Source organism: Eublepharis macularius, chromosome 15, assembly GCF_028583425.1.
Source record: "Eublepharis macularius isolate TG4126 chromosome 15, MPM_Emac_v1.0, whole genome shotgun sequence".
Classification (NCBI taxonomy): Eukaryota; Metazoa; Chordata; class Lepidosauria; order Squamata; family Eublepharidae; genus Eublepharis; species Eublepharis macularius.
Genome location: NC_072804.1, coordinates 13,879,155 through 13,903,161, shown reverse-complemented (window position 1 = coordinate 13,903,161; position 24,007 = coordinate 13,879,155). Strand labels below are relative to the sequence as shown.

The following is a 24,007-nucleotide window of genomic DNA, read 5'->3' as shown; positions in this document are numbered from 1 at the left end:
GGTAAGTGGGTGGGAGTTGGAGTAGGTTGCTCCCCCTCACTTCAGTATGCTCCGAATCTTTATGGAGCATACCGAAGTGAGTAAATACCAGAATTCCAAATTTTTTTCCTGCTTCGGGTAAACCTGAAGCGGGAAACCCAGATCTTTTCAGGATGCACACCCCTAGTATAGATACTTGTTGCTGGTGTGCCAATTTATAAGTGATAGTTATATTGTTCAAAAGCCTTATATAATGTTGCAGAACCTTAAATTGTATAACCCGTTCTACATATTTCAGCTTTTTGTATCTTTCAACTTCACGACAAAACCTATCTACTAAACATAATAGAATACTTTGACTTTCAAAAACCCATGTGTAATTGCTAAATATCAGATCAGAATGTTAATTAATCGTTGTAATGCCAATATAACTGATCAAGCTAGTATAATAGGAATTGAACACCAACAACGTACCATCAAAAGAACAGTAATCTGTTTTTTGTTGTATTTGCTTAAAAAATGTTTAAGAAAATAAAAAAATAAAAAATAAGGTCTTATATGACCTAGCTTACATTCCAATGTGACACCCTCCACTGACTACCAGACAACCAACGGAAGGGGAAGAATGACCGATATAACACCAATTCCTTATTGCGCTTTGGCTCTATTGCACACACAAGTCATAGCCTAGCAGTTTACTGGCGAGATGGCCAAGAATGGCTTCTTTTCTGAACAGCACAATTTAACAGACGTTGCCCTGATCCTATGCCAGTAGGCTGGCCACAGTCTTTTAAAAGAATCCAGAACCATGCTGAACAGTTATATGGTAGGGAGTGGAAGAACCAAATCTAGCCCCCCTGCCCAACAGCAGATTCCAGTAAGATTCCAGCTGATGTGAAGGGCTGATGTGAACAGCCTAGGCTGTTAAGACTGGGTTGGGGAACTGTGTCTCGAACCATGTATGCAGAACCTCACTTGTATGGGTAGAGGCAGTACATCAAGTTCCAAGGACAATGGGCAGCCAGGCCCTGGGCCTTCTTCAACCCTGACTCACATAAAGGACCACCTGAATTGTTGATCTAAGACGGAAGTGAGTCACTGTTATCAAATGCTACAGACTTGAAGACAAGGCCTGAAGGTCATCTACGGATCCTCCAGCAAGTGCCTAGGGATGTTCCCACCAACATACAAATCAATACTGCCAACAGTGGTAGTAATAATAGTCGGCCAAAAATATGTATTTCTCATCCTGCTAGAGAATGAGTTAAACCAACAAGAGCATGGTGTTTTACTTTTAACCAACCAACTACATTTGAGAAGGCTCCACTTTTGCTTATTTGAGCGATTTACAGGAGAAATGAACCTATTCTGAGTCATTTTTATGAACTCTCAGCCAATCCCTTGTTTTCAAATTGACAGTTCATAAATTATGCAAGTGCAAATCAAACGCCATGTAAACTTTCATGAAAGCCTGCTGTTTTACAGAAATAGGTAACAGTTTTGACACGAGAGCCATTGATGGAAAATAAAAACTGAGACCCAGGGTATCATTTACGGTAATTCTTCAGAACTACTTTATCATTGCTTTTTGTCATTTTGAGCTTGCTAACTTCTCAAGCAGACTTGATTGAAGAGTAATGTAATTGGCAGACCAAATGCATACAACACGCATGAACCAAACAGTATCTAACATTATCATAATTATTCACTATCCTCTGAATCACACTGCTCTTCCATTACTCAATCTTCTTCAGAATAATTCTCATATTGTAAATTGTGAGCAACTTTATCAAGATGCCATACTGAAATCTGCCAGCCAATGAAGAGACATCAGGCAAAAGAGAGGGAGGGAAAGAATTGCCCATTATAACACCAAATTGCTACTATGCATCGGCTCAGAGCAGAGGAAGATATATTATGTCAGTTATTCAAAAATGTCAGAATAACTTGTATGCCCCAAGCAAAAACGTGTAACACTGAATTTATGATTTTCTCATTTGTAATAAAAATGTTAATATTCAGAAGAATCCCTAAACTTTCGAGACTGGCAGGTTTTCTATCAACAGGTTTTCTATCTGTGTTCAATTCATTAATGTACACACAGATTTAAAAAGTCTCTCTTAGTTATCAATCTATCAATGTTTAGGTCACCTAACCACATTGGTCGGGAACCATACATGCTAAGAAGCTTTTTATCTCTGTAATTCTGGTGAGAAGTTCCCACTTCTCAAGATCAGACTCTCCTTTACAGCAGTGTCCCACAGCTGCCCTCAGAAAGAAACACTCTTCCCCCAACCCTGGTGAATGCAGAGAAACGTTTTCCACTTAGGCATGGGGTGGTGGCAGAACTTACACAAATAATTCACAACTGGCACTAAGAATACATCAAAATAGTTGTTTTTATACAAAAACATTAAATTCTTAAAACTGATGGAGAACCTACACAACCATGCAGGTTGGGTCACCATTAGGAGGGAATGGTGAGGAAAAAGGTGGTTTGCCTGAGCCTCCCTTGTGCATTCATAGCAGAAATGAGAGTCTGGGGACCTTCTGGTCTGTAATTCAGTCTCAACAACTACACTATACCAGCTTAAAGTATTGTGCATGCTTTACGTGCATACTGCACATAAGTATGTAAGTATGTGGCGATACATAAGCATTCAGCACTCTCTGCAAGAGCTACAGCTGCAGTGAGTACAGAGCCAAACTTTCAACATCATGCAAATACCCGTATCACCGTTGATACTTACTTTGTTTGAAAGCATGATAGACATTCAGCAAGGTCAGATGATCTCCATCTATGTGGGCGAACCTCATCTTGGCCTCATCTGCCGCTTTCTTGGCTTCCGTGGGGCGAACAAAACACTGTGGGACTAAACAAGGTTGGTATGGGCCCAACACAAACGCCCATATCGATGAGTCACGCATTCACAGATAGAGGAACAAGGCCTAGCTAGGTCAGTTCACAGAGCATAGGGCAGGGCAGGATGGCCTCCAACTGCATCTTGGACTGTCTACTACCTTGATTTGGTACATCAACACCTAACCACATCTGCAAGACAAGAGGGTTTCAAAGCTACAGAGTGCCTGATTATTTTGACTAGAAGTAGGCATCAAAAATTCTATTCTGAAGGCCATCAAAGTGCCAGAGTTGTGTACTGGGTGGATCATGTGACCTTAGTGGAAAACCAAATGCTGATAGCTCTACCTAATGCCGTAGACACAATGCGGTGTTCTTTTTCCAGAGTAGTAGTCTAGGGACAACAGCCTTTTGAGGGAAGGAAGGGTATTCTGCAAGAACCACCAGAGAAAACCATTAAGATTCCATTGGCAAAGGATATTAAATTTTGTTATAGCTCTGCCACCAACAGCAGGCATTGCTATCAGCACGGTCACACAGAAACAAACATAAATAAACGTGCATCTACTGCAGTCCAGGGCCTTGATGACAGCGGCAGTGGTGGAAGGTAGACCGCCCAGCAGCTTTATCAGACCGTAATCAATAAATCTGCATTCGGTGGATTGTGACCCTATTTGTTCCCCTTAGACATTAATTTCTCTTTAAGTAAGTCATCCTCCAAATTTAATTTATAATGTCAGAATGGAGTATAATTAATGTCGATAAGCAATGACTTCACTATTTATAGTAAACAAGCACTCCATAAATCAGCTCATTTAATGCATTGCTCGTTTCTCAGCCTTGTATAAAATTATAGGTTTTTATGTATGAAGAAAGAGCAAAGGCTTTTCCCTAAAATTTAGATACAAAAATAGCATTTCACTCCGAAGTTGCGTGTGCACTTAAATGAAACAAATAATCATTTGAATGATGAAAGAACAGGATGAAGGTCCCCCTGTTTCTTTAAAACTCCATGATATTTTTGGCTTGGTCACAACCAAAACCATAAAGTTCCAATCACGATTGCTTTTTCAACTGTATACAATTTTAAAATTTGTATTTCATCATTCTAAAAGAACATAGGCACCAGGAAAAGAATTGTAATGATGCATAAACTGAATATTGCACACAACTGCAATATGCCAACAGCAATACTGCAAAAGTTGCCTTTAACTGCGCATAATTTGAAAAAACAAAAGCAGAAATCGAAAGACTTTCTTCAAAAGCAAATAAAGCCCAATATCTAGAAAAAGGAAATTTAAACTGGTTTGAAAGCTGAGGATCTAATCCTAGTATGATGGTATTATTCCAATGATTCAATGATCCAAGTAATAAATATGACAGCTAAAAAATTAATCAATTCTATACTGCAAGTTGTGGAATGAAGAGCAGTATTAATTTTCATCAGCTTAATTATCAAAGCCATAACTATTTAAACAAACAAAAATACTTTTGTTTAGGTAACTTTGGTCAGTAATGCTATGTTCCCATTTCTTTTAGATTCACCCTAATGTCTAACACAAAATATTCTGAACCTTGTATTGAATCTGTTCTGTAATAATTATCTGAACACTATCTTGTTCAAGAGTGATTATTTCCATTGGCTCTGTTGGTAGATAATTTTTGAAAGCAACAGGAGTTTAAAGGTAGCAATTTAGGCACCCAGAGAAAAACTCTCCCACAGAACGAAGATCTTCTAAGACTATGTATTCTTAATAGGGTACTGATGATTGTGTACACACATTCTTAGTTGAATGAAACTAGAATATGTAAGCATATCCTGTGAAGAATCCACATGGAGGAGGGCAAGATTCCTTTCTCCAAAATGTTTACTTATACAGCAAAGGAATTACAATATACACAGTTGATGGTGCTCTCTTAGCTCAAGTCTGTCCGGTTTGAGGAAAATGCACGGCTCAAAAAGGTAGGCATCAACCTACCACCACATCCGCAAATAAGGCTACAATTTTCTTTAAACAATGAGATTCTGCCCTGCCCATCTGCTCTGAGTCTGAACTGTCATAACTCTGCAACAAACATTGTGGCTTGTTTTTTGTTTTTTAGAAAAATACCATTAATGTTCATAAGCGGAAATAATCAAGGGGTTGCTCATATTACCCAAAACCATTATGTTACTGTCTGCATGAACTTGCCTATTTCAGGGATGATCAAAACAAAATACTTTTTCTAACTCTGTGAGATGGCAACATACTTATTACCATAATGGACAGCAGACAGTAGAATACAGTAAGTTCCTTAAGTAAAGGAATGTTTTAAGCACAGCATCTTTTTTTCTGCCCTGTGCTTTTTCTGAAAAAAAGAAACCCTATCTGGGAGCCAAAAAAAAAAAATCACAAGCTAATTCCATATGCCCAAGAGAAATTTGGGCTTTCATTCCGTGATCTTCTGAGCTACATGGCAAACCACTCTGGAAACTATAAAGAACAACGTGTGATAGTTTGTGTTGTGCTGTTCTAAATTTAAATATTCCCACTAGGCAGGTTCGGGTCCACAAGTCTGCCTTGGTAGTTCACTGGATTTCAGCCCCAGTAAAACTTGTCTGTTGTAACAAAACACGGCTATTCAGACAAGGCAACTTTATCATATCTATATCTGCCACTTTTTAAAAGAATATGAAAAAGTAATATGATTGTTCTCTCTTTCTCTAGTATTTCTTTTAACAATGGAAGGAAGTTTATGTAGTAAGCTTGCAAAACTCTTCAGAAGCCTGGAATTTGCTTGTTACATAGTTAGCAATCACAAGTTACAGGCCTCGAAGTACAACTATTGTAACAGAAACCAGGCACATGGGCAATTTCTGATAGAAGTGCATTCTTAGGATTTGGAATCCTCAATAGACAGAGATTTTTAGCTGCCACGAGAAGAGTTACATCACACACAATGACTTCTTTCGTTTCAGTGTTGATTTCATTTATCATCTTTACTCCGTTATCAACCATACTATACAGTAACTTCGAAAGGCACAATTCCAGCTTTTTTAAAATTAAGGTTATGAGTTCTGTTGCAGGAACGCTACTACGAGCTTCCCCTAATTGGAGACTTGTGTTTTGATTGGCATCTCTGTCCCTGCTATTACCTGACAACATGGCAGTAATAGATAGAATCTCATTAGAACAGTTGTAGTCGCAACTTGCAATAACCATTTTAGCCAGCTGTGGATCGAGTGGAAATTCTGCCATCATGGATCCCAATTCAGTCAAGTCTCCATCATCGTTTAAAGCAGCCAGGTAATTCAAAAGCTCTAGGGCTCTCATCAAGGTTTCTGGAGCTGAAAAATTACAGGGGTGGTGGTGGTACGTAAGTACACTTGCTAGTGAAGCTGCCTTTAGTAAACAAAAACATCACATTATAAACACTATTTTTTACTTCTCTAGTCAATAAAATTAGGAAACAAGCTGTGAAATTAGATTACTGAGATCCAGCAACAATTACATCAAATAAAACTCCGGAGTTCACTCTTAATGTTGCATTTGACAAAAATCAAAGACCGGGGTGATAATCAATTATGGACAGGTTAAATGTGCTAATCTGCAGGCTTTATTTACATAATAAAACACAAGGTCCAAGTCTTTCAGACTGTTTATAAGAATGGAAATTGGTTATGGTATATTTGAAATAAACCTCACTTGTCTCTGTAGCCTAAGGCACATTCTTCCTATCCTTTAGTGTCACACAAGAAAATCTACTTAAGACATTGAAATTAAAAGCTTTAATAGAAAATAATATAAAACGAGATCAACATTGCCATCCAAGTGATACTGTGGACCAAGCAAATTGCAGGAGGGACCAAGGAGGGACTCATTCTCTTGCAACCGCATTGTCATCAACAGAGTAGAGAAGGGACAGCAGCTTTCATTTTTATATGCCATACAGCAACACGGATTAGTCACGGCAGTACTTCGACTCATTTTCTTGTTTAGATTCACGAACCTTGCAAAGTACTTCAGTTATAATCCCCAATATACATATGGAAAAGTATGGTCAAAAGGCTGTGAGCTAAGCCAACCCAGCATCAAAATGCATAACCACGCCCTGAAATTTAGTATGTTACTTCCTGGACCTAGCCTGTTTGTGGGTTGACGCCATGTCTGCTGCATTAAAATGCCAATCAACTGACCAGTAACAGCAGACAAGTTTGTTTTAAAATATGAAGTTGCTCTGGAGTTTGAGGCTTGAAAGTTGCTCAACGCTGAAAAAGTCTTCAGCACTGGACAACATTCTCTACCTGGGAATAGCTGTAGTGCAATCAGCTTAATAACACGCAAAGTAAAAGCTAATTACCTGAATTAATTTTCTATCAGTGGAGATTCTTTCATAAGGTCCAAAAAGGATGAAATTGCCCCTCCCCTCAGCGAAGCTGCCCTTGCGAATGAGTGAGCTGTTTCAGCGTCACGTCCTTCCTTTACTCCCCTCACTAACTTGTGTAGCTGATCCTGCACAGATCCTGTGACCCCAGGAATAACCCTAAAAGTTGGGAAAGCCTGCAAGCAGTAAGGAGGAGGCAGGAAAACTACACCTTCTGTATGTGGAAAGCTAGGACATAAGCCTAGACATAAGCCCCACTGAAGGATCTGTTGAGTAGGATTTTATGCAGACCTGCTAGGTATTGCTCTCTAGGGCACTTATTACAGTTACAGGAACCTAAATATATTTTGTTTCAGTAGCAAAGCCGGATTAAAAAATAATGTTGGCAGGAAAGAAGAACTGGCCAGCGCAGTCTTGCACTCAGAGCCTTGCTGAAATTGCTAGATGTGGAGAGCCGTGCGTGCAGTATTAGCAGGCCGAGTAACAGGGGCCCCCCGGGCTGCGGATTTCTGGTGTGTCCAAGTTCTATGTGAAGATGAGAGCCAAGTTTACAGGAGACCCTGAGCACAAGGAAATCACAAGGCGTCATCATGCTGAAGCCTGTATACAGCTTATGCTGAGTACCCAGTTGAAAAGAAAACCAGACGCAAGAGATTGCTTACTGCAGGTTCAGAAGAAGAGTTTAGAAAATGGACAAAATATACCTGGTGGATCCATAAAATCAAAGTGAACCAAGTCATCTATACCAAGTTTCTTCAGCTGTAATACCACAGAACCCAAATTAGACCTCAAAATTTCCGGATAGGTGTTGTCCTAGAAAAGAAAACACATACAAAAAAATTCCTTTCCCTTTTCCTCAAGTTCAAGTTCATAAAACCCTCATAAAACCCTCCCCAGTGTCATAAATCAGGCAAACACTATCACCCTGATTCATAACAACTGTGGAGCAAGCGCCAGGTCCAACAGCACCTTAAAGACCAGCTATTTCCAAGGTATGAGCTTTCGAGAGTCAAAGCTCATACCTTAGAAAGCTAGTTAGTCTTTAAGGTGCTATTGGACCTGGCTCTTGCTCTTTGACTGTAGACCAACACAGCTATCCATTTGAAACTACAGAACTGTGGAAAATGCCTCTATAGCAACTGTCAGAGGGACGTCCATATTTCTTTCATGTGGTCCTCGTGCAACCACAGCCACAGAGCCCAAGATGAAACAGCAGTTCTAGATTGTTACACACATTCTTACTCTTCCACTCACTGGGGCTTTAACCAAGTACGAAAACAACATATCTCGCCACCCACATACAAGAGCATATTTCGTCTTTGTCAAACTATTTTTTTTCAATTAACTTATGGAGTTTTATTTTTCAGCATACCTGGGAAGCACAAAATATGGAGAGACTCCATCCTTGTTGATTTTGCTGTTTCCAGCAACTGGCACAGGGTGTTTTATTACTGGACATCAGGGCTGTGCGCTTCGGTTTTTCGGTAAAGTTACCCGAAGCATCCCGATTCGGAATGCTTTGGTATTCCCCGAAGTGGGGCCAGCATGCTGGCCCCGCTTCGGAATACTGAAGCAAAGCTTTTCGAAGCATTCAGAAATGCTTCGGGGCTTGTTTAAAGGGCCCCGCTGCTGCTTGCAAGCAGCGGTGGGGCCCTTTAAACATTAACCCCCCATCTCCCCTGCCACCTACCTTGTGGTGGCTCCAGGCCGACTCCTCTGCCGCCATCGCGCTGCTGCCCAAGCCTGCGGGGTGGTGGGGAAAGCCGGAGCTGCCTCCTCTGACCCTTCCTGCCCCTCAAATGGCCACAATATGCCGGCGCCACGGCAGCCATTTGAGGGGCAGGAAGGGCCAGAGGCGGCGGCTCTGGCCTTCCCCACCACCCTGCAGGCTCAGGCGGCAGCGCGACAGTGGCAGAGGAGCCAACTGGTTCCAGGCCACGCAGCCTTGTGCTGCCACCACCGCCCAGCTGATAACCCAGGTAAGTGGGTGGGGGTTGGAGGGATCTTCCCAGGGTTGGGTGGGGGTGGAGGGATCTCCCCGGGGTGGGGGTGTCTCCCCAGGGGTGGGTGGGGGGTGGAGGGGTTGCCCCAGGGAGGGTGGGTGGTGGTGGTAGTGGTGGTGGGGAGTTCCCCCCCTCGCTTCAGTATGCTCATGGAGCATACCGAAGCAATTCCCGAACCTCGAAGCTGCTCCGGATTTGGGGGTATTCCTAATCGGTTTCATACCGAATCTACCCACCCGTGCACAGCCCTACTGGACATGGTGACTAGTGAGGACCCCCAACAAAATGCTGCAGTGTGAAAGTTTTTAAATTCAAACAACAGGAATAAGTTCACTACCTACAGTAAGCAAGTGAACAAGTTTGCTAAGGGATAATTTCTTTATAGTGGTGCAGAAGTGTGGATTGGAGCTTAGAAACTCCAGACCTCCAACCCTACATTCCACAAGACTACAGAAAAATAGATTCATAATGGTTTGGGAGGAATGTGCTGAGGAAGTCAGAAGGCTGTTCTTTACCCCTCTACCTCTCAGTTCTAGCGCTATGAAGCTACTACAGTCTTACAAAGTCCTGGATCTTCAATTCAGCCCTCTGCAAAGACACCACAGTGCTCATGTTGGGAAGGAGCAGGGTGGAAAAAGAAAGTCTGTCCCTCCTCCTTTCCTTGCAACACTCTGGAGGATTTTCTTTCCCTTCCTTTGCTACCACTTGCTGTCAGTTTGCCTGTCCATACGGAGAGCACTTGCACAGTACTTTATCTGCCCCCTTTGAGGAATTTTCCATCTCGTTATTTATTTAAAACAATTTAGGCCGTATTTCTCAAAGAAGTCAAAGGTGGTATATAAATCAACATGCCATCAGGTCCTATACTAATTATTATTTTTACAAAACCACCAAGTTGGAGCTGTGCACAATGCCACCTGGAGCTAGACCTCTTGTATGAATGGAAATGCAAAAAAAAAAAGGGCTAGCCACCAAGTCAAACTTATTCTGACCCCACTTGTGGTTCCATCTGCACAAGACCTAACACAACTCATTTCTGGGCACTGTAATATAATAAGGAAAGTGCTAGGCACTGAGAGCCAGTCTGGTGTGGTTAAGCGCGGGACTCTAATCTGGAGAACTGGGTTTGATTCCCCACTCCTCCACCTGAAGGCAGCTGGATCTGAGCCAAGATCTACAACTATAGTTAGCAGGCAGCAGCCAACTATCAGAAATATTTTTAAAAGACAAAAACAACAAGCAGCACCAACAGCCAAGCCAAAAGCAATCAACACATAACAGCAATTTTTTGCAAAATGCAACAGAAAGGCTTTCTAAACAAAGCTGCCTTGAAAACTTCCCTGAAAGCCACTACAGACTAAAGTATTCTAGAGGGGCAGAGCAATGACTGAACAAACCCATGAGGGCTCAGGAGGATCAAGCCCCCTTGGGAGATGGTGTGGGGAGTAAGAGCTGCTGAGAGAAGTATATTTGATGCACAGGGAAAGGAAGAACTTCAGATACATGAACCCCAGTAATGAAGGGTTTTCAAGTTAAGAACCTGCACCTTGAACTGACGCTGGAAACACAGGCTGCCTTGAAGAGGTACCACCTATTCTTATCAGCTTGCTGCAGTTTACAGATGAGCTGCTACATTCTGTATCAATTGAAGTTTCTGAGGACCCATTAAGGGTAGACCCAGGAAAAGTGTTACAGTAGTCTAGCTCATCTTTTGCTGGACTTTCCAACATATGGCACCACTGTGCTACTTAGATTGTCTGCATGAAGACCAGCCAATTTCTTTAGAAGGTACAATGCCATGATACACAGAAAACTAAAAAAATTTAACCAAGCAAATTTTAACCAAGCATCAGTACTAAGTACTGATGTCTGGAAAATTATTGGAGATTTAGTATTAATTTTTCATATAGTATGAACTTAGGGGGCAACCAGACTGTCTCAGATTCTTTTTGGTCATGTACGCTTTTCAATATTTATATGAAGCTGATAAATGAGATCACCCAGAGGTTTGGGGTTAGATAGCAACCATATGCAGATGACACCCAGCTCTGTATTCCATTATCTAAGCCTCCAAATGCATCCATCTTGGCTCTGAGGCAAAACTTTGAAGCCATGGCCCAGTGAATAGAGTAGAACAACTTGAAGCTGAATATAGACAAGTCACAGGTAATGCTGGTTGTAAAGGCTAGTGCTTTGGTGGGAATAGAGCTACTTGTCTGAGGTGGACATCAGGGCCAGATCGACGGGGGGGGGGGGGCAGGCGGGGTAGTCTGCCCCCAGCACCGCCAAAGAGGGGGTGCCGGGCGCAGCTGCCAGCCCCAGGAGTGTGCGGGCGGCAGGACAGGGGGCACGTGGCAAGCGCGCCCCCTGTCCTGCGGGACAGGTGAAAGGCAGCGTGGGTGCTTGGGGGGCCACCCACACCATTCGCCTCCCCTGCAGGACAGGGGGCGCGCGGCGAGCCGGCCACCTCGTCCTGCGGGGCAGGCGAATGGCGTGGACAGCCTCCAAGCCACTCGCGCTGCCGCCACCAGCTCCATGGCACGCTGAGACAGCCGGCTTGCCATGGGGCAGCATGCGCCGCCCTGCGTGATGTCGTCATAGAAGTGACATCATCAAGCAGCGCTGGGAGCGTGTGCGCACACGAGTGGCCAGTCTTTGGTTGCCCTGGGCACCGGCAACCATAGATCCAGCCCTGGCTGGCATTTGCTGTTTGGAAAAGAAAGGCAGGTGGGTGCAGTACTCAGGAGTTCCTTCTGGGGAGAATTCTTTAGATTCCATAGGCTTGGCTATGCTAATCCATGTGTCACAATGGGACTACTCTTATGTGGGGCTGTCACTGAAGACTAGTACTAGTTCAGAATGCAGCACTTTGAATCTTGTCAGCGGCTGTGCAACAGGAACACATTTTGTTCATTTATAAGCAGCTAAACTGGCTACTAGTTTGATTCAAAGTTCAATTCAAGGCGCCAACTATAGCCTTTAAAGCCCTTCACGGCCTACAATCTTCACTGCCTGAAAGACTGTCTCCTCCCATGGCAGGCATTTATTTGGGGAGAGGAGTTAAGTGCGCTTTTGATTGACTGTGTATGATTTACTGTATAGTCTACCATGAGTTTCAGTGAGAAATGCAGGTAGAAAAACACCAAATAAATAAATAAAATTGATACTACCTTGAGTTGCAAAGGTAAAATCTGGTATAAATTCCCTTAGTGACCCTGCTGAAGGCAGAAAAGGAGTGTATACATTTTGTAAAATAAATAAAATATATTGATAAATAAGAACTTATACCATCAGATCCATCACTGTATAGTATACATTTAAAATTGTATAAAACTGTGGGTTTGTACTGATCTTCTATGCTGGAAATTTAAGGGTAAAAATGTAAAAAGGAAACAGGAATAGATTTTCGTTTTAGCACACTTGTGCTTTTATTAAGAAACTCTGTGCTGTAAGAGCAATTAACAGAACAACTGAGATGAAAATCCACCTCAAACTGCTAACATTCTTACGGGCATATACAAAATATGTAAATAAGGGATAGTAGCAGCCAAAATTCTTTATGCTAAGTGCTAGAAAGAGAATTCCCACAATTGGAGACTAGGAAAATAATTACATGAATATGCAATTAGGTCTAAATTAACACATTATGCAAGAACTAAAGATGACAATGATGTAATTGTTATAATGAAATCTGACAACTGTTTATTAATTATTGAAACAACAAAGTACATACTTCAACCATGGTTAATCACCCATCTAGTCTCCTACAGAAGGTCATTTGATGCATCATGGTCAAGAAGTTTCAAAAGGTCAGGAACTGTGTTGGTCTACAGTAGAACAGCAGGGTTTGAGTCCAGTGGCACCTCAGAGACCAACAAGATTTTCACAATATAAGCTTTTACGAGTCAGAGCTTGCTTCTTCTTCAAGGGAGCTTTGACTCTTGACAGTTTACAACTTGAAAATCTTGTTGGTCTCTAAGGTACCACTGGACTCAAATCCTGATGGTCAAGCAAGTTGATATTTGTGTATGGTCTGCCTCTAACACTGCAATCCTATGCAGCATTATTCCAGTCTAATCCCTTTGAAAACAAATATGACATAAAAGTGACATCAGAACAGCTTAAGAACTGAGAACACTGCAAATCTTGAAGATCGCAGAAGTATGAAATGACAGCCCGATAATCTGAAACACAGATTTTCATAACCAAAAATGTATTTTAAGGAAGCAGATCAGTCTCCTTGAAAATAATAATCTTTCTAACTGCAACCTGAGGCCATTATTACAGGCTATGATAAAAAGATTTGACCTCCTGCATTAAGATCCAATGCGATACTCAGCATTATGATTATCAAATTTACTCTCTAACTCCATGCTACGTACCTGCATCTCAGTTTTGTAAGCCTTCTCTGTATACAGTCGAAAACATTTGCCTGGTCTAGTACGACCAGCACGACCAGCCCTTTGCTGAGCAGAAGCTTTGCTTATTGCAGTCACCAAGAGAGATTCTACTCTTATACGAGGATTGTATACCTATATTTGATGGGGATGCGGGGGGGGGGGGGTCAGAAACAGGACACAATCACAACTTAATATCTCAAATTATTATGAATGTCATTCCCACAACAACACATCTATTTTTACTTTTTTAAATTGATCTAAAGTGTTTATATTTTGACACTGCTGGTTACGCATTTTAACACTTTCATAAACCACTAAGGAAGCCTATGAAATGTGAGGAGAGAAATTTAAAAAATGGAACACATAACCAAACATCATACCGTTAGGTGCTTGAAATGCAATTATTGACTCTTATATTTTAAAAATCTCTTTTATTAATTTTTTTGCTAGTCCCTTATTAAGCTCCCACTGTCCTGATTCTGGAGAGGGATTCCCCCGCTCCTAGCATGTTAAAGTGTTGCCTGTATACTGTTTGCTAAAGTTATTCTCAGGCACAAAACAACTTCAATTTTCTCAGAAGCTGAATAGTCAAAACACTAGCAGGTCAATAAATGCACCATCAAGGCCACAAGCTAAACTACAATGTTGTTCCTGAAGATACAAAGCATTAAAGTATAAATAATTTGCCTCATGAAACATGTAAGATGTGCTTTATAGTAAACTTCATGCCCATTAAAGACAAAACAATCTGCAGACTTTATACAGATTTTGAGGTACAAGTAATGACTAATCTATAAGAAGTATGAAGTTTTAATGTCAACCCTTTTACTTCTCTATTCCTCAATCTATAGTTTCAAATGCATATTTCAAAATCAAGCTTAAAATACTACTAAAGAGACTTGTTCTGAAATGTGGCTTTTTAAAAAAAAGGCTTGAAGTCAAGTCGTATCTACCCAACAATACTTAATTTTTCACTGCGGCTTCACCCCACAGCAAGAATAAAAGTAGAAAACAGTAGACTAATTCCACAGTAGTTCCATCTTCTCTTCCAAGGGGGAACAGTCCTGTTTGAAAGGACTTATATTTACCTTTTGCTTAGCAAACCCAGGATCAATGACAAACACGACACCATCTATTGTTAGTGATGTCTCAGCGATATTAGTAGATACAACCACCTGTTGAGAAGTTAAGAATTACAATCAGTCTTTCAACAAAATATGGCACAAATGTTGTCAACATAAGAATGCTACAACGATATGAAAATATAACTCAGTTTTAATGGAAGGTCTATTTAGTAGTTGAAAGGTTGAATAGGAAGAAAACTTTTAGTGCTGTAAACTACAGATGTCTTAATGGGAATATTGTGGCTGATTCTTTTAAATTGCAGTTTTCTACAACTTTCCAAATTCTGGTCTGTTAATTCAATATCAGTATTATCAAGCTAGCTTGAAATAATCCAAACACTGATGCTGCACTTTGTATAAAAAATAGATATTGTCTGTTGCTCTGATTCAATTCAGACATCATAGCAAGCCATAGGCTGCAGCCAGGTATGAAACTTAACCACAGTTAAGTAAAAACACACACAAACTCACCTGTTGCTGGCCTTACTCATCTCCCCCCCCCCCCCCGCCCAAGTTTAAGAACTAGCTCTGGTTACCCAAGATGTAAGAAAGCATGTAATCGGAGTTATTTTTCCTTCCACTAACCAGAACTGTGAAGGGAAAAACCAACTCTGGTTAACCCATGAACCTACATTTTTATGTGGGGAGTAACCAGAGTTAGATTTTAACAATTCTCTGTGGGCGAAGTGAGCACAAGGATTAGGTCTGAGCCCAAGAAGATGTTCTCAACTGTGGTTAAGGGTAATATCTGGAGGCAGCTTTACTTCATGTAATTTAACCATGGCTTTGCATTCTGTCTGAACTAGCAAACCCTATTCATAGCTGTTGCTTCACCTCTAGAGGCTACTGCACCCCAGGGAGACATGAACAAAATATATGAAGCTGAGGGCTCAGATGACCAAAAACAAACAGATCTAAACCATGGGCCACCTATTATAGGTTCTGAAGCTCAGGCCAGGGCTTAGAAATATGGTTCTTAACTTAAACCACTGTTTGATGTCTGGACTGAGCTCCTGCAAAGTCTTACATGTATTTTGTTCAACTTTTAAATATAGCTTTGAACCATAAATTCACTGAAATCCTTGGCTGTTGTGTCAAACACTGTTTTCAGTCATCATCACTTTAGCCAGGTGTCTCTGTAGCCTGTGAGAGAATGGTGGTAGTGCCATAAAACAACTGAGAAAGTCAGTGTTCGCACCTCATGCGTCAGACCTACTTAACCACAGTTAGCACAGCAGCTGCATTAAATAGTCACACTAAGAACAGCCTAACTAGACTATGAACAGCAAGATCTGAGTTCTAGCGGCATCTTAAAGGCCAACAAGATTTTCAGTGTATTTGAGAGTCAAAGTTCCCTTCATCATGCAAAGTTTATATCCTGAAAATCTTGTTGGTCTTTAAGATGCCACCGGACTCAAATCTTACTAAACCTTGAGTTTAGTAAAACGTTCCCAAATACTGCAGAACAAGACCAAAAGATCGAGAGAAGCAGTTACAATCCTCCAAGGGCAACGGCATATTGCCCAGGCAGCACATCAAGCTGCCTGAAATAGCCCCCAACCACCATCTCCTTGCAGTGGACTTGCACTTTACTGATGATGTCACGGGGACATTTCGCACCCTCCCCCACCCATACTGGGGCCACTGTACAAAAAGTCTGAACCATTTAAAGCAGCCCCCACTAGATGACTGTTTTCATGTGCAGAGCCCTTGAGCTGTATACAAAAATGGCACTGAAATCTCCAGCATATATTCAGAAATTCTGGCACTGATGCACATTAGAATTAGCCCATGTCATTTCAGCTGTATTGGTGGACAGTATCCCCAAACAGTAGTGGTTGTTAGAGCAAGATACTGAAAAAGACCAGTTCAGCAACGTTTATGCGAAGTTTTAAAAGCTCAACATGCTTCCCCACAAGCAACACCTCATTTTGGCTGCAGCTCTGTAAGTCAGGTTAGTATGCTTATAGCCTTTCTGCAGATCTCAGCTGAGGCTGAAACACTCCCTGCCCAAAAAAGCGTGCTTAAGGATACCTAGTAAGTTCTGAAAATTGGAATTCTCAACTACTTTCTGTAACATTAACTCTTTGGCTAAAAACAAGAGAACTCCAACACTGCTATCAAAGTACAATCCATATTCAAACATAATGCAATATAATTGCTAGTGACATGCATGCCAATACCACCTTGATGCTGCTCTAAATTTTGTCAGCTTCGATGTGTGCTATGACAGTCGAAACAAAAAGAAATCACTGGCCTAGACACAAGCAGAATTTTATCTTCCCTGAAAAATACTGAATATTTTATTTGCACACTCATTGCACAAAGAGGGCAAGGCCAAGGAACGCACTCTGCCTAGAGCACTCTCTGTTTAACTGAGAACTCCTTAACAAAAATGTCCCAACCTCATTTGCATGTTTCCCTAGAATCAAGTGTCAGTAAAAGCACCTATGCCCACGTCCACTGACCACGAGGCATTGAGCTCATGATTGGTCTGAGTGTAGGTTCGGGCTGTCCACTGCCCATCACAGTCCACACCCACAGCATAGCCTGACATTCCAGTGATCCCATCTCTCTCTCCCTCTCTCTGTGTGTAGATGTGGGTGTGTGGGTGTGGGGAGGACTGAGAGGATGGCCGACTTCTGGCCAAGCTGGGACCTCCATATGCTTGTGTGCAGCTGTGGGCCTCCCCGTGCCCTGCCAGTAGCCCTACCATCAGTAGTTCTTGCCATGTACTTCCTATGTCGCCCTGACCTGGATAATCCAGGTGAGCCTAATCTCATCAGATCTCAGAAGCTAAACAGGGTCAGACTCGGTTAATAATTGGATAGGAGACTTCCAACGAAGACCAGGGTTGCAGAGGCAGGCAATGGCAAACTGCCATGAAAACTCCACCAGCAGTCGCCGTAAGTCAATTCTGACTTGAGGGCATTCTCCACCACCACCACTTCCTATGTCAGTTCCGTTCAACCAGCTAGCTGCACCTCACTACTGTAAAAGGCAATACCCGCATGGATTGGCATCTGCCATTTGTGACTGTAGAGATGGCAGGGGGCGGGGCGGGGAGGAGAATACCAGAAATAAATTACAGCTGCAGCACACAATGCAAGTGAGTCACACACAAAACTCAGATTTTTGCCTAAAAACAAGCTTAGAGAGACAGACTCGGATCTGGAAACATAATGTTCAAAGTCCCTGTTCTGCCCATGGAAGCTTGCTGGGTGACCTTGGGCCAGTCACATCTACCTCACAGGACTGTTTTGAGGATAAAATGAAGAATGATATAAACAGCTTTGAGTCCCTACTGGGGAAGAAGATGATCTAGAAATGAAGTCAAATAAATGTTAAAAATAAAGAACATGCTTTAATAAACTTACTTTCCGTCCTATTGCACCATTTTGTTTTTTGGGAGGGGGTGGCTCAAAAATCCTCTGCTGTTGCTGTGGTGGAAGTGTCGAATATAATGGAATGATCTTAATGTCACCAACTTCAGGGCCCAGATCATCAATTTCACGTTTTATTCTCTTACAGGCTTCATCTATTTCCTATAAAGAAAAAAGGCCACGAAAACTTTAAGTGTTTTTTTCCATCTCTAATTGCTATGAAGACTTTTTTTTAAAAAGTCTCACTACAAAACAAGTTATTTTTAAACTAATTTCAGCACATGTTGAATTTTCAATGGGATTTCCACAGCAGTCCAACAGGCCTCATATTCTTTATTCCAATGAGCATAACAGCCTTATTTGCATTCAACACCCTTTTTCTTTTAGTCGTATTTCCTAATTAATTCTCTACAAATTGTACTAAAATTGAAATCTCTCACCCAGGAATATTAAACTGCACTCATGACCTTTTCAATTTTCACAATCTAAAAGAAATTGATGTGCAAGAGATTTTAAATAAGCCAATTAAGCGTTAATGTCACGTATCACTAACGCAATTATATGGAAGATTTGCTTCATTGTACCTAATGAGAACAAACACCTTTACAGTATAAACATGGATGTTCGAGAAGCAGGACCCCTCTCAGTTCCAGCTGTCAGGGCTTATATTAGAACTTGGAATTATTTTGGCATCTTCATAAGTAATGACTGCAAGAGTATTTTTGGTAACTGCAAAATACCAAGAAAAGCTTAAAATGAAGTAGAAAGGCTAAATAACATCAACAAGCTGGCCTCAGTTCCTAAGAAAGATCGACATTTTTTTTTAAAAAAGGAAGAACAATCAAGAATATATGTTAAAAAGAACGTTTAACTTTATGCTTGTTATGATACTCTTAACGGTCTGATCTTCAGGAACTAGCACCTCTTGTTAACCTATTTTATGGGGGGAAATATAGGGCAACATAAGCTGACATGTTATTGACAAATGACTTTTAAACAACTGAACAACAATACTCTGAAACTACAGTTTTAAACAAGCAAATAATACACAATTCAGGCAAGAACAATGACGTATTTAGGGCATAAATATGCTTCTTTTAACAATTAAATTTTTATTGACATTTTTCTTGTTGCTCCATTGAAAGTTCTAGAATGACACCCACCTAGTGATCACTTTACAGGGTATAAAACTCACAACATGTGGAACAACCACAAACGGTCACTTATCTATGAAAATGACTCCTCTACATTGGTGCAGCTCTGGCCTTAATTAAGGAGCAGCTAATTAAAAAGAATAAACACATTTTTGAAATCCAAAAGGTTTTTAAAAAAATTCTTAGTATTAACTACTTTTGTCCAAAAGTATTCCCACATAAGAGGTTAAATGCCTCTATCAGTCTGGGTTAGCATGCCCCCTACTGGTCTACTACAGAACAAACAAAAACTATATGCTGGACAGGCTAAATCTATTTGGAACCTGCGGGATGCGGAACATGCTCACGCAGCCTGCTAGTGGTGTTAAAAAAGTTTCTATGCAGATCCAGCTCTGACTGTAAAAGGTACACTAGTGGGTAACCCATACCGTAGTTTACATGAGGTATGTAACCCTCATTCGCTTCCCAGAATTTGGAAAACCAAAAATATGCACTCCAATAAGTACCACTTCCACACTACTTGTCAATTTCATTGTAGAGACCATAATGAAAGTGCATGCTTACTGTAACATTAACAACGAGTATCCAAAGTGTTTAAGGTTACGTTAATAAGGAACAATGGACCAAAACCTGTTCAAAGAGGAACACTGCAGATTTCATACCAAGTTCAGTGTTAAGCACAGATTCAACTTAAGAACATGGAATGTGCCATGGTAGGGTTTGTAAAACCTATGCAAGTCACAAAGAAACAAGTATGAACACCTGTACACAAAATATTGCTTCCAAAGGAAAGAGACAACAGTTTTTACACGATTAATGACTCAATGACCTCTTTGTAGTTTAGTTCTCCAAATATGCAACAGAACTGGTGAGTCTATGATTAGATTTCCTGGATACTACCTATGGCAGCAAAAATATGGGTCATTGCAAGCCATCTCGTTTATGGAAGAGGCGGGGCCCTGCCATTTCTGCTTGAGAAAAGAGCAAAGCCACTGTTAGAATAGCAAGTGTGACTGTGAACAAGGAGCTTTCTTCCACCAGAGAGAGGGGGAAACAAGGCCACTAATGCAACTATATAGGGATTTCTCTGCTTCCAAGGAAGGGTTGCTAAGCGACAGTGACAGACTCTTAAGGTATTTGTTTCTTCTGGGCACACCAAAGAACTGAAGTGTTGGCTCCCTAAGGAAAATGGATGGAGAAGTATTTTGCTTCCCAAGTGCCGCCTTTAATGGGAGACTCAGCTGACCAGCTCATCCGGCATTTCCTTTTCCTGGAGGCTTCAATGCCATCGTTATAGAAATCAAACCTAGGAAAATTCCAGCAACCCGATCACCTGCATGTTTGGTTTTTTAAAAAATGTTCTTCAACTATTTTTCCCAGCCCTGAAATGACAGTAACCCAAAAGTTCCAACCTGCCCACACAACCAAGGGATGCAAGAAGCCCAGACCAAGAAGAGGCGAAAAACCTCACAAATGGCGACGGGGCCAGAGACTGGAAAGGAGCACTTATGCTCCCATCCTGCCAACCCAAGAAGACTTCTGGAGCCAACTGAAGAAACTCCAGCAGCAGGAGGAGCGGAGGGGCACTTCTGCCCCCTCCCTCGCAATGCAGCTGCCTGTTCCCCCAAAGGTCCCCCGATCCACAGAAGCACTTTTTTGGTATCCCAGAGAGGAGAGATCAGCCACCCCAACAGCCTTCTGCTCACTTGATTACAGGACCCAATCCAAGAACAGCATAACACTCCTATGCATATTTACTCTGAAGTAAGTCCCACTGAATTTGAAGCAGCTTACTTTCACACATACAAAGGTCAGGGCTGCCCTCTAGAAAAAGGTGAAAAAAAGAGTTCCTTGATTGGAGAGCTCTGGAAGCCAGTCCACAGCCTCATTTTTAAAGTTTTTATTCAGTGTCCTGATATCTGCCAGTACAGACTACTCTACAGGACAACCCAGGGTGGCTTCTGACACAATGGTTTGTACTCAGGTACAAATATCTGTGTATAGACATACATGAGAGATGCAATGGAGACATATATAAATTTGCTTCTTAAAACACACTGAAGCAGGGTCTGGCAATTGTCCCCAATTTGAAATATTTTAAAGGACAAACTGCTGACCACACATGTAAACATTCACAAACTTAACTTTGACAAGAGATACAACATTTGTGCATTTGATATTTGTATGTCAATATCCAAGTACAGAACGCTGCCTCAGAAATCTAGCTCACAAGAGATAACAGAATCAATTACAATCAGAGAAACTAAAGTTTCAAACTGTGGTCTAAGAGTCTCCATAAAATTGTGACGAACACATCCATCCCACAACCACCTTGTGTTCCGACTGCCATGCAGAAATTCCAGTGGCCTGCCACACCATTGTTATAATCAAGTATCAGACTTGAATAAAAGCATCTTGACAGGAAGACTTCTCAGTAACACAGATCAAGGGAAACTTAGCCGCAGTCACATGCTATCTAAATGTGTATTCGCCCCCCCCCCTTTCTTGTGTGTTTAGTCTTTTGGTTAGAGTTCATAGTATAAATGTATCAGAGTGCAGAAGCAGCCAATTTTTCATCCAGAAGCTTTTCAGGTACCTTCCAATGTAGCAGCTATAAAATAATGTCGTGATTTATAAAGAAAAGTGGTTCACGATATGATAAAAAGATTAAGAAACCCTGGGCTAGAGGTTACTTTTTATAACCGTAATTAGCTTCTTCTAACCTCTAATCAATCATAAAGTCTATGGAGAATAAATTGCCAAGCAGTCTACGTGCAATTCCTCGGCTCCAGCTCCATCAAGGATGAAAACACAGTTAATGTTTATACAGATACTTCAATATACCCATCAAGTACTTTTTGTCTTCAGCTGCAGCAGAAAACATTAGTCAACTGTCAGAAAACATTAGTTCCACCAAATTTAGGAACTACTGTGTGCTAGGAGTACAGGTGTCTCATCTGAAAGTTTAAAATCAGAAGATGCAACTGAACATTCAGGCATCTGAAATGGTTTGCTTATGCATCTAGTTGTAATGAGTACACCAGGGTGCAGTATGGAAGGAGAGTCATTTGGTAAGCAATTTAAAGTGACAGCAGAAGCCTTAGCAACATTTTCATCTCTCTCGTGGTTTACGTCAAGGAGAAGCACATCGACTGAATGGCCAATTCGTTTTCTTCATGTGTTTTCCCCCGCAAGGGGATTGATTCTTCAGGTCTCCCCTTTGTCTTCTCTGTAGGAGATGGCACAGGATTTTTATTTTTCCTTATCCTACTGCTTGTCACATAGGGGAAATTGTGATGTGCTTTAAACTATGTTTCAGAAGGTCTCTCTCTCTCTCCTTGCCCCCTTCCTCCACACACTGTTTGACTAATGAGGCAATTTCACATTTAATTTTTGAAGTGGAAAAACTAGTTTTCCCTACATAGGAAGAAGGTAATTACAAGGTGGTTTATTATTATTACCCACATACAAGGGCAATTCTCTCTGTTCATTCAAAACCCAGCAGGTTGCACAAAAACAAGGTATTTTCTTGTACACCCAGATTGCGGGAACAGCTTCATTCTCACAATCCTCTATAAGGCACTAGAAGTAAAACACTGTGTGTTGACCCCGAGGGCTGCTTTCTACAGTCACACAGCTAAGTGAGCTGGGATAACCTCAAACCACTTGATGCAGGAAAGAAAAAGGTTAGTTTCTCAGACATTCTTCCAGAAAGGCATGCTTATGCATATGCACTTCCTTGAACCAATGGCTCATCTGGGAACAGCAAGAAATTAATAGATGATGCAATTTCATATCTGCTGCATGCTGAACACAACCCAATTAAATCAGGAATCACTGGGGGGGGGGGGCGGATCCAGCAACTCACACAGCCAGTGCTTTGGTTCCAATACAGGAAAACTATTCTGTCCGTCCTCCCATATACAGATACCACCTCTAACTTGAAAGGACCAGCTCCACCAGAGTAAAGTTTCTTCTGCAGCTGTATCTGCAACTCTAAGCCTCCTCAGGATATGGTAACAGGAGAAGAGGATGGGCGCAATGAATATGTGACACCTCCCCCCCCCCCCGGGATAACTATTCTCTTATACTTCCTGCCTCTTATACCAGAGGGCAGTACTAATAGCATCTCCAAAGACTGTAATTGCAATCCTGAGATGAACAGTGTGAGATACTGGACTAGCTATTTATTCCTTCTAGTTCCTTTCCCATGGAAAGAGTACAAAAGACAGCCGCCAGGCTCAGACGTCACGTGAACGAACCCACTGCACCATTTCTCCATGTGTCCACTAGACGTTACCTGAAGATAATACGCTGTCATACAATGTTCCAGTTCCCTTAACCCATGACAGACTAGGGGGGTTCTGCACTGCTAAATCAAATGACTGAAGGCACACGTGCACAGGCCCTTATGCAGATGTGTCACGATGCAATGAAAGGCCCAACTTAATAAAAAATGGGCACTTCCACCATTGCCCACAAACATCCCCTGAATCCAACAAACCCAGCAACTACTCTGAAGCTACCAGTCTTTCCTCCAAGACTCGAGATGAACTACAATACTTCAAATCAAGTAGAAAGCACCTGTTCCTAGCAAGTCCTACAACTGCAGAACAGAAGCCAGATGCAAAATTATACAAAATTCATATGCCCTGCAGCCAAATCTATCCAGCAAGATACAAAACAGAACTTAAGTGAGATGACAGACAGGCCCCGACTGTTTTTTGTCAGAAAGCACA

At 41.5% G+C, this 24,007-nt stretch overlaps 1 protein-coding gene across 1 annotated transcript in view; it reads right to left on the bottom strand.

Annotated features, from left to right (window-relative positions):
• Positions 1 to 24,007, bottom strand: part of DHX15 (DEAH-box helicase 15) — a 57,607-nt gene that overhangs the window by 7,989 nt on the left and 25,611 nt on the right. Inside the window, exons 6-11 of the mRNA XM_054998819.1 lie at positions 18,109 to 18,276; positions 14,696 to 14,782; positions 13,590 to 13,739; positions 7,909 to 8,017; positions 5,976 to 6,167; positions 2,730 to 2,852 (exon numbers count right to left, since the gene is read on the bottom strand). Coding sequence (XP_054854794.1) covers positions 2,730 to 2,852; positions 5,976 to 6,167; positions 7,909 to 8,017; positions 13,590 to 13,739; positions 14,696 to 14,782; positions 18,109 to 18,276 — 829 coding nt within the window. The remainder of the gene's footprint in view (positions 1 to 2,729; positions 2,853 to 5,975; positions 6,168 to 7,908; positions 8,018 to 13,589; positions 13,740 to 14,695; positions 14,783 to 18,108; positions 18,277 to 24,007) is intronic.